At 32.2% G+C, this 11,635-nt stretch overlaps 1 protein-coding gene across 1 annotated transcript; it reads left to right on the top strand.

The window, feature by feature from the left end:
- The first annotated feature begins 4,783 nt into the window (after nt 1–4,783).
- Nucleotides 4,784–9,576, top strand: LOC120089729 (hydroxymethylglutaryl-CoA synthase). The gene is made up of 13 exons (XM_039047100.1): nt 4,784–4,895; nt 4,977–5,048; nt 5,700–5,806; nt 5,967–6,099; nt 6,802–6,945; nt 7,123–7,281; nt 7,499–7,572; nt 7,653–7,728; nt 7,865–7,920; nt 8,024–8,111; nt 8,190–8,330; nt 8,410–8,559; nt 9,080–9,576. The coding sequence occupies exons 2-13, from the start codon at nt 4,986–4,988 to the stop codon at nt 9,284–9,286; spliced, it is 1,398 nt and encodes a 465-aa protein (XP_038903028.1). The 5' UTR covers nt 4,784–4,895; nt 4,977–4,985; the 3' UTR covers nt 9,287–9,576.
- The last annotated feature ends 2,059 nt before the right edge of the window (nt 9,577–11,635 follow it).

Genomic DNA, 11,635 nt, shown 5'->3' with positions numbered 1-11,635 from the left:
AAATCGTAGTCAGAGAAGACAAGCACACTCGTTGTCAAAGAAGACAATCATCTCTATAGCCGTTCTTACCGTCATCATTTCTTCAATTACACTGGAGAAAATAATATAGCTTTGAATATGGCAAGATATTCAACAACGCCTCTTTAATTACGTTAGAGAGAAATATTTGAAAGGATATTCGAGTACCAATTGTAAAAAAGATCGCATCTTAATTTTAATTTTACATAACGCACAAAGTGATGGATTAAACATGCATAAGGCGGAAGAAAACAAAGTCATTAAGCACTCCAATTACACTTAATTTGAATTAAAAGCATGCTGAAAAAGAGTTTCACAGAATAAGGTTTGAGAAATATACAACCTTTGTTGATTTCCTCTTGTTTCTAACTTAATCCACGAAATTGAATCTTCAAATCTTCAGTAGACCACTAAGAATATCTTCTCTACTATTCTCAACATTGGATTGAGTGGTGAAAACTCTAAATTGAGATGGATTAAAGTGGAAATGGAGAGGTTTGATGACAAAATAGTTTTGCTGAAACCTTTTCAAAGTTCAGTTTGCATGAGCTTCAAATTTCTGAAAAAAATGATTTTTTTTTTTTTTTTTAATCAAGTTCAAGCATGCAAGCACTCATACATTCAGTTAATTGACACTTCAATCAGCACTAAGTGAGTGGACAAGATGTTGAATTATGGAATAATCCACTAAACCATTTGAAAACTTGGATAGTTCCACTATCAAATCAAAATTCAAATTTAATTTATTTTTTAAATATAATTAATTTTACTTTAAAATTAATTTAGATTAAAATTAAAATTCAATTCTAAAAATTGAATTTTATAAATTAAAATTGATTTATTTAAATAAATAAATAATTAAATATATTTAATTAATTAAATAATAATTTAATATCAAATATTAAATTAATAAAACACCTAATTCAAACATGAATCTTATTCATGTAATCAATATTTAAATATTTTAAACTCTCAAATTTCGTTTAATTTTAACAAAATTAAACGTTTAATTATATCGAATATAATTATCTAAACTCTAAACTGAATTTAAACATTTCAAATTCAAACCCTGATTCTGAATTTGAATACTTTGAATTTGCTCAATATTCTAATACAAGGTGTAATGATTTATGAGCTAGTAGAGGAACCTTATAAACCTATAAATCATGAACTCCAACGATTTGAGATTAATTGGCTAAACTCTTTAAATCGAATTAATCAATATTCGTTAACTATCGAGACATACCACTATAGCTTGATAGTTGAACTCTCCTTACTGTAAATATATTTCTGTTTACTTGATTTAACCATAATCAGTAAGTCGATCCTTCATAGGTTGTTCGTAATTACGCCTGTGTCTAAAGCTGTTTTACCCTCAAAATTACATCTTGCTCCTTAAGTCCCACTGGTCCTCTAAAGAACAATTGATTTGTGATCCAATCACTAAACTAAACCAAGTCCCTGTCAGGCCAATGAGAGGGTTGGACCCCTTGTTCAAGATTTGGAATCAATACTTAAGAGAACAACCTCTCTACTATCTCTAAATCGAATAGGAGAGAATTCCATCTTGCACCCTATGTCCCTAGCTATCTACCCGGTCTTACCCATGAAATGGAAGGCTTATTGAGCCGGCGCTGTTGAGCCAACCTTCATCTATGCAAATCTTAGGATAATCCTGAACAACACGAGTTCATAGTTAACTCAGGATTCAGGTCGAGTTACCTAGGTCATAGATTTGAAACAGTTAGTCTTAAACAGTAAACAACGTTATAAAGTAAGGGTGACTTATTTCTTGTTCATTGTCTATACAAACTCATTATATAGGACACCCTCACTCGCATATCTCTACATAAACTATTCAGGATCACATCGTTTGTACTATTTACAAAGTGGGCCATGTCCGATAGTGTTACCAGAATAAGATACCTAACCTTATTCATACACTATAGACCATTTTGGCTATTTACTCGAACTTGATCCATCTTTATGTCTCCACATAAAGTTCAAGTATTCATGTAATAGTCATGGATCTTAGTTTATTCGATTTAGTCTACACAAGTACAATTTACTTATTCAACAACAGTTTTATTGAATAAATGTCAATAACATCTTTATTGTTAATCGAAAATGTTTAACATTACAACCCGCGAGTTTTAGGACATACAACCCAACACAAAGAATATATGTGATGGAAATAGAATATACATGATCAATTAAGCATACACACACACACACATATATAGAAATTAAGAAGAAGAAAAGATTCAGAAAATGTACCCTTGAAGACTAATCTCTTCACGATTTCCTCTCCAAAAACTTTGAACACGAACAATAAAAACACACAACAACAAATGTTAAAAAACAACAGAACCACCATGTGGAGACCTAGGTATTCTTTGAATAATTTGGAGAGGAAATGATTATGTTTTAAGAGGAAAAACATTTTCCCAAAACCATCCATAACTTCAATATTTTCAACACCTTACAACTTATTTATAATAGTGCAAGTGGAAGATGAAAGAACCTTTCTTTTCTATCTTCCAAACAACAATGAGAGAATTTATTGAAGAAAATGAAAGGTTTATAAGTTATATGAAGAAATGAAAGATTTATGTAATTAAAATATACATGTATTATTAAATAAAACTAATTTTCATTTAATTAATATGCACTTTAATTAACAACCTATTTTATGTAACTTAAAAACATACATATAATTAAATAAAACTAATTTTTATTTAATTTATTTTAATATTATAAAAATAAATTCTCTCAATTATTTATTATGAAACAAATCCATATTAAGTTTGATATTTTCTCTCAAATATCTCATATAATTTGTATAAATAATTCCCTTTATTAATTTGAACAATTCAAATTAATCCGAATTAATTCGATTCTCATTTTATCTCAATTGAGCTAATAAGGGGACCATATGGACCTATAGTTTGAGCTCCAATAATACTCGCTTAATTAATCAAACTCTTTGATTAAATTAATCAACTTTCATTATCTGTCAGTCACTCTACTAATAACTGACATTTACACTATTCGCACTATATATATATTTTTGTGTCCATTGGATATAGCCAATCAATGGTATGTTAACCTTTCACAAATTGTTCGTAAGTACAGCTGGGCCAAAATTACCTTTTTGTCCATATAGTTACATCTAACTTCTTACCATTGATCTATCTAATGAATAATAAGTCATAGTCCAACTATGACCAAACCAAACCCCTTTGGAGCCAGGTATGGTGCCACATTGTTCAAGCCCTAGAATTAGCTCTTAAGCGAACAATTTATCTACAGTCTCTAACTATAGAGAATGAGTGAATTTCTTCTTCTGTAGCTGTATTCCCGACTCCCTAATAAGACGAATCCCTAAAATGGTAGGCATATTGAGTAAAATGGTAGGCATATTGAGTCGGCGAAATTAATCAAAGGACCGCCTTCATAGGCGTGCATAACTCACTCAGGATTCAGGTCGAGTCACTTATGGTCATTTTGATGAAATGTAAGTCTCATCTATCAACGGTGTTATATAGAGAGACTATACATTTCGTGGTCTGGTCCTATACAAACTTTTTGCATAAAACGCCTCTACTCACATGTTTACACATGAATGATTAGGATTAGATCATTTGTAGCACCTTACAACAATTGTAACAACTACAAAACAGACCGTATTCGTAGTGTTATCAGAATAAGGTACCCAACCTTATCCATCTACTATAGACCGTTTAGGTTATAACTTAAATATGATTATGTCTTTACATATATGTTTAAGTTTCAGAAAAAAAAACCTGGATCTTAATTTATTGGTTTTTGTGGATAAATGTAACTAAATAATAAATAGAATATCTCTTTATTTTATTAACAAAATAAATTATTTATACAATATAATTACAACTACAAGACTCACAGATTTAAGGTATAACTCCAACAATAATTACAGTCGCCGTCTATGTCAATTGGTGAAGCAATCGGTTGGAGAGTTACAACAGAATCTTATTGTCAATTGGAATCCTCAAATCCTTGCCGTTATCGTTGTTTGGTTATTGTAAAAGAAAACTTAGGAAATCTTTTAATAATAATAATAATAATAATAATGGATATATGGGAAGAGGAAGAGCGGTGGAGGGAAAATCAATGGTATTGGAAAATATAACCTTTTTTTTAATTTTCAAATCTTAATTGCAAAAATATCACTAAGGGCAAACTAGTAATTTGAATAATAGTTTGAGCATCAAATAACTTAGCCATTAATAAAGCTATATTTTCTTTAAGATTCTTGTCTTCTTTAAAAAATATAGGAGTTAATCAAATCGTTAACTCTACTTCTTATTTGGTTCCAAATTTTTTTAACTCCAATGTGAGATCACAATTAAAATATATCAATTTCAAGACTTATTAGTTTATAATACTGTGAATTCTATAATTATAACTCTCTAAATTTAACAACTCTATGTATCATAGTATTTTTACTTTAAAAGTAGTTTTGATACATTGATAATTTTTTTATACTATAACTTTGGAAAGTATAGAGGTTTTTTTTTTTTTTTTTTTNTTTTTTTTTTTTTTTTTTTTTTTTTAGAGAAACATCAAAATTCAAAGTATTTTTAATAAATTTACAATATAATAATAATAATAATAATAAAAGGGCAAAGAAAGTAAATAGAAGGAAGACGGAGGAGCAAAAGGGAAATTAAACCTGTAGTTTACAAAATATTTGGCAGGAAGCTCATGTAGAGTGCATTCTATTTAAGACCCGCCCCCATGTGAGCCTCACCATCTTTCTCTGCTACTTTCAAGGATTTCCTCTCTTCTCTCCCAATTTTCTTCTCTCCGTTTCTTCGTTTTCACAGCAAAACGAGGTACATAACAACTTCTTCATACAATACTTTGCTTCTTTATTGCTTTCGATCCGTTTAATTTGAATTCAAACCCATTAACAGGCTCCAGAAATGGCAAACAATGTCGGAATTCTCGCTCTAGATATCTACTTCCCTCCTACCTACGTTCAGCAGGTGAAGATCTCTCACTTTCAGCTCATTTTTAAGTTTTTCTCTACTTTGGATTGTGTTTTGGTAGTGTTTTGACAAATTCGTCAACTGGGGGTAGCTTTTTTGTTCTTGTTTCGTTGAATTTGTTTTTGAATTTTGTGTTTCTCGCAACTAATCTTGGACTTGTACTGTTTTCTCGCGATCTTAGATGATTATTCTCTGTTTTTTCGTTTTCTGAATGTGTCGAAATGTTTTCCCCCTTTTTTGTTTGGTCGTTTTCGATCGACGATTGATTTTAAATTATGCATTTTCACATGTATAATTATAATGTCTGTTTGTGTGTGTGTATGAGTTGGCTCCATTTCAGCTTTTGAGCTCATTTCTGGGCTGAGGGACCGGACCCAATTGTTTGGTGGCAGCTTTTTAGCTCATATCTAGCACATATCATGTGCATGTTGTCTTTCATTAACGATTCTCCTAGATTAAATTTTGTTTGTTGTTCTGTTTTCTTTTTCTTGGGATTTCTTGGATCTGCATCAAGTTTTGTTAGGAAAAGTCATTTGACATTACTGTAGTATGAATAAAGAATTGCATCTCCATGGCTCCTATTTGGTTCTTGCACTTACATGTATGGTTGCTACTGAAATTAATATACCTTCTGTTTTGGGAACATAGGAAGCATTGGAAGCTCATGATGGCGCAAGCAAGGGGAAATACACTATTGGGCTTGGACAGGATTGCATGGCATTCTGTACTGAGGTTGAAGATGTCATCTCTATGAGGTAGTGACCATGTTTCATCCTCTTTTGTTCAATAGTTTTTGCTGATTTTTTTTTGGGCTAAAATATATTTGGTTTTGTATCCGGACACAGCTGTTAGTTTCAATATCTTTGTTCTGTATTTGAAAGAATATTCTTGACATCTAAGTTCTTGGATTTTCAGCTTGACAGCTGTCACTTCCCTTCTTGAAAAGTATGGAATTGATCCAAAACAAATTGGCCGGCTAGAAGTAGGCAGTGAGACTGTTATAGATAAAAGCAAATCAATTAAGACTTTCCTGATGCAAATATTTGAGGTAAAATTTTTGGGTCCCCAATGGACTCTAATTCTCTTGCACTTTTTTAAAATGAAAAACCAAGGGCCACCAAGAGTGAGGGTGACCAGAACTAAAAGTGGGATTTTTGTTTTCCTTCTTCTATTTGATTGAAATTATTATCATCTACCAAAAGGGTTGTCATTGAAGTATGCTGTTAAGTATTTTAATGGTAATTTTTTGTTGATTTGGACCAATTGTATAACTTTTAAGAACATTAAAGGCCGATTCTTTTGATGCAAGGGTGGATGTCATTTTAATGGAGTGTGAAGATTGAAAGTTAATTTTGAATAACTGTGATGATTTTTATCAGTGGTTCGGTTCATTAACTTAAGAGTTCATTTAGAGAAGCCAAAAACTAGTAGTCTTGTCAACAACTATTTTTTATTCCTTTTTTTTTCCTCCCCCTTTTCAGTAGTTAATTTACTAGTTATAGAAGAAAAGTATGGATCACTAACTAACATTACGTATTTTATATTTAAGCTCTATAATACTTAAATACATAACATACATACATACATATATGTATAAGACAAGAATAGCTGAAGTGGCTAGTAGTTTTAAAGGTGCAAATCTCAATTTTTGTCTACTGCACTGTTTGAATGAAATCCTTTTCTTGATATAATAAATGTTGGTTCATTGATGGGCACTTTACTGAATGTTCTTATCTTTTCATCTAAGCAGAAACATGGAAATACCGATATTGAAGGTGTTGATTCAACTAATGCATGCTATGGGGGTACAGCTGCCCTATTCAACTGTGTCAACTGGGTAGAGAGCAGCTCCTGGGATGGGCGTTATGGTCTTGTGGTGTGCACAGATAGTGCGGTATGATATAAACCGGTCTATCTATTTATATTTTAATTTGTTTCGGTGTACATCTATAATTTTGCAAAATGGAAGATAAGACATATTTGACTCTGTTCTGTTGAAACATATTATATCATTATTTTCTTGGAATCTTTGCTGTCAAAATCTGCATTATTGACTGGTCTATTTTGTTAGGTCTATGCTGAAGGACCTGCTCGTCCTACTGGTGGGGCTGCAGCTATTGCCATGCTGATTGGACCTGATGCTCCTATTGCTTTTGAAAGCAAGTTGAGGGGAAGCCATATGTCTCATGTTTATGATTTTTACAAGCCTAACCTAGCCAGTGAATACCCGGTAATCTTTAACAGAATAAATTGTAATTCATTGGTTGTTTCCAACTTTTTGAATAATCCATATGTCATCATGTTATGCTCCAGGGTCTGTTGTACTAAAGACATTTGTCGTTTGTATTAATATATATTTTTTTCTTTTGATTCTGTTTAACATGGTTTTAATAATTTATATAGCTTCTGGCTACATCTACTTAGTCGCTATAACAATATGCTTGCAGGTTGTTGATGGTAAGCTCTCTCAAACATGTTACCTCATGGCCTTGGATTCATGCTACAAACAATTATGTCACAAGTAAGTTCATATTTCGAATAAATTAATCTTCCTTTGGAGACTAGGTTTTTTTATCTTACCTGTCATTGCACTTTTATTAGGTACGAGAAACTGGAGGGCAAACAATTTTCCATTTCCAATGCTGACTATTTTGTATTTCATTCTCCCTATAATAAGGTAACATATGTAAAAAATTGATTATGGCTAGTCTTATTACTAAAATTTCTCTAACTTATTCAGTATTTCTGTGTTTTCCAAGTAAGTGCTTGGGAAGTGTTTGCCTAATGATTCAATTTCCTTTCATGTCCGGCAGCTTGTGCAGAAGAGCTTTGCTCGATTGCTCTTTAATGACTTCAAGAGAAATGCCAGGTATATGCTACCTCTGCTCAAGATTTATTACTTCTCAAATTCAAAACATCTGGTTGTTTCTGGTTGCTGTAGTGGATGTTAAAGTTCTCTCTGGTCTTTATAGCTCAATCGATGAACCTGCTAAAGAAAAGCTGGCCCCATTTTCAAACTTGTCTAACGATGAAAGTTACCAGAGTCGGGATCTCGAAAAGGTCTTATACCTTATAGCAGACATCCTTTTATTGGTCATTTGTTCTTCACTTTTTACAACTAATATAATTGATTTGCAGATAACTCAACAACTTGCAAAGCCTCTTTATGATGCAAAGGTGCAACCCTCCACTTTGATACCAAAGCAAGTTGGAAACATGTATACTGCTTCTCTCTATGCAGCATTTATATCACTTCTTCACAACAAGAATAACTCATTGGTATACATCGTCTCTATCAGCTACATACACATCTGGCTGCTTTGTTTTCACCTGTCTAAATGGTTTGTTTCCATACCAGGTAGGAAATAGGGTGATATTGTTCTCTTATGGAAGTGGGTCAACTGCAACGATGTTCTCATTGAAACTCAATGAAGGTCAAAATCCCTTTAGTTTGTCCAACATTTCAGCTATCTTGAACGTGGATAAAAAGTTGAAATCGAGACATGAGGTAATAATTTCTCAGCTTTTCTGTGCACTTAACTAATTTCGCAGAAGTTTAGGCAGTAATTAGGTCATCATCTGAACAATCGTCTCAAATGTAATTGAATTAGAACTTAACTTTAAGCTGATGCTACAATTCTATTTTTAGCCTGAATGCTACCTGTCCGATAGTCTGGACAGTTCAAACTTTAAACGAACTAGCTGAAAAGTCGTCCAAAAAGCATTTTGTATCCTAGAATATATGATAATTGATATTGATATCAAGTTGGATTTGTTAAATTGCCTTTAAACTCAATAACTTCAAGCTGATGATAATTGATACAGATTGATACAGTTACATAATTGATTGATTTTTTTTCGATGCTTAGGTTCTTATAAAAACACTTGCACAATCAACCTCCATAGATCTGTGGTTCTTAGATCCTTTTGTCTTTAGCATTTATGGTTGTGCACTGTTGTCCTTGGAAAAATTGAACATTAAGATGCTTTTATTAATCCATGGATTTGGACATTTAATTTTTGTGCAGTTGGTACCCGAGAAATTTGTCGAAATAATGCAGCTGATGGAGCATCGATATGGGGCCAAGGACTTCGTGACAAGCAAGGATTGCAGCCTGCTATCACCAGGCACCTACTATCTCACTGAAGTTGATTCATTATACAGGAGATTCTACGCCAAGAAGGATGGCGAAAGTGAAAAGATTGAGAATGGTGTGGTTGCTAATGGCCACTGAAATAAAAACGAGAATAAACAAGTGGACTGAAGCCAAATGCTGTGCTCTTCATTTAGTTATTGTAAGTGTCAACTAGAAATTTTCTTTTCATAAGTTATTTACAAGCTAAGCTAAGCTATAGAAGGCAGTACGTTCACACTAGTTTTCTGTTGTTCTTTCTTCCTTTTTTTTCCCCTTCCTGTTAGGAAAATTGTCTCAATAATTGGTTGGCTTTATTTATTCACAAGATAAAATGTAATGTTGTTGTTGATGATGATATAATGTAGACTCCTTCCCCCATTTTTCACTTCCATTGGTAATTATCATCAAATTTGTTTGTTCATAGAACCGTTGATACGAACAGGTGTAATGTGGATGACAGTTTTGTACCGTTAAACCCGAAATAGTGTTGGATTTTCTGAGATATGTGCATGCATTGCACTGATGTTATTTTGGTTTTGTGGGAAATTTTGGTGACAGAAAATGGGGTTCATTCTGACTTCTAGTTCTGCCACTGTTTTTCATGCACCACCAGCAAAATCTTGATGCAAATCTGTCCTCATTGAACCATCGTCCTGTCACTTGCTACTATCTTTCAGTTTCTTTTTCGAGATACTTTTGGCTTTCTAGTTTTTAGTTTTTTTAAATTATAAAAAATACACTGAACATTATCATTTGTTTTGAAAATGTTCATATATTTTCAAAAATTGCAAGATCATCCTTGATTTGAATTCGATGGTTGAACTATGGAAAAAACTTGAGGCAATATACCTAGAGTAAATTTGTATGTAAGAACTAAAAGAAAGGGTATTAAGTTATTGAATGGATCTTGTGAAATCTCCATACGGGAGAATTCATCAATATATACAGATATATCAATCAAGGTTTTACAAAACTTTTTTATAGAAAAATCAATAAAAATGTCAATGGATATTTCTAAAAAAAATTATAAGAATATAAAATTTAAAAAATAAATTTATATTAGTAAATAAATATTTTTTTTATGATTTTTAGATAAATTAAAATGTCTATTTTTTATATTATATTTACATTAGTGACATTTTATTGTTTATCTTTTAAGTTTCGTGGATTTTCTATGATATAATAGAAATATTGATTTACCTTCATGTTGATATTGAACCATAGAAACATAGAATTATCGACATGTTGACGGAAATTTGATATTATCAATTATAACACGAAATTAATAATTTCAGTTTTGTTACATGTTATTGTTGGGGTTGATGTCTTAAATCTCATAGGGTCTTATAATTCGTAATTGTATTGTACAAACATTTTATTTATGTAATAAAATATGTGAGGTTTTATTTCAAAGTTAGTTGCATTAACCACAAATCAATAAAATAACATCCAAGGTTGTCTTGTAACTTAAACATGTATGTAGAGACATACAGGTGGATCATATTTAAGTGATAACCTAAATGGTCTATAGTAGATGGATAAGTCTGAATACCTTATCCTAGTGACACTACGAGTATGTCCCGTTTTGTAGAGGTTACAATTCTTGTAAAGTGCTACAAATGATCTGCATCTGATCCTGATAATTCATATGGAGACATGTGAGTGGGGATATTCTATGCAAAGGAGTTTGTATAAGACCGGACCACGAAATGTTTAGTCTCATTATATAATGTCGTTCATAATAGAGACTTACATTTCACCAGGATGACCATAGGTAATATGACCTGAATCTTGAGTGAGTCGTGAACTCCTATCTATGAAAGCGGTTCTTTGATTTGTATGGATGAGAGTGGCCAAATCATTGACTCAACAAGTCTACCATTTTGGGGATTCGTCTGATTGGGGAGCTGGGAATACAACTATACAAGAAGGAATTCACTCCTTCTCCAACGTTGAGGTAAGTAGATACATTGCTCCTATAAAGGCTGATTCCGAGGCTTGAACAATGTGGCGACACACCTTTTCCTGGCCTGAGTGGAGTCTACTCATAGTTGGATTATGATTTATTGTTTATTAGAAGGATTTGTGGTACTTAAGAAGTTAGATGTAACTATAGGGGTAAAATGATGATTTTGGTCCAGCTGTACTTACAAGCAATTTGTGAAGAACCATCGCATTGTTGATTGGTTATATCCAATGGATACAGAAATATATCTATAATGCGAAGAGTGTAACTGTCAGTCTTTAGTGGAGTGCTCGTGTTGGGATTGATGTCCTAATTCTCTTAGAATTTCGTTGTTTTGTAAAGATACACATTGTTCAATGAATAAAAAAAGCATTATTTAATTCTAACATTTACTCATATCTAATAAACAAAGCTCCTTGGTTATCTTATGTGAACTTAAGCATGTATATGTAATATACAAGTGGATCATGCCTTAAGTGATA

This window comes from Benincasa hispida, chromosome 11 (assembly GCF_009727055.1).
Source record: "Benincasa hispida cultivar B227 chromosome 11, ASM972705v1, whole genome shotgun sequence".
Taxonomy (NCBI): Eukaryota; Viridiplantae; Streptophyta; class Magnoliopsida; order Cucurbitales; family Cucurbitaceae; genus Benincasa; species Benincasa hispida.
This window is presented reverse-complemented; position numbering and strand designations above follow the sequence as displayed.

What these genes read in the sequence shown, in the direction of transcription:
- LOC120089729 (XM_039047100.1), top strand. Translation starts at nt 4,986, where the DNA reads ATGGCAAACAATGTCGGAATTCTCGCTCTAGATATCTACTTCCCTCCT. An exon ending in TGGTGTGCACAGATAGTGCG is followed by an intron (nt 6,946 to 7,122) that starts GTATGATATAAA and finishes CTATTTTGTTAG; the next exon opens with GTCTATGCTGAAGGACCTGC. An exon ending in TACAAACAATTATGTCACAA is followed by an intron (nt 7,573 to 7,652) that starts GTAAGTTCATAT and finishes CACTTTTATTAG; the next exon opens with GTACGAGAAACTGGAGGGCA.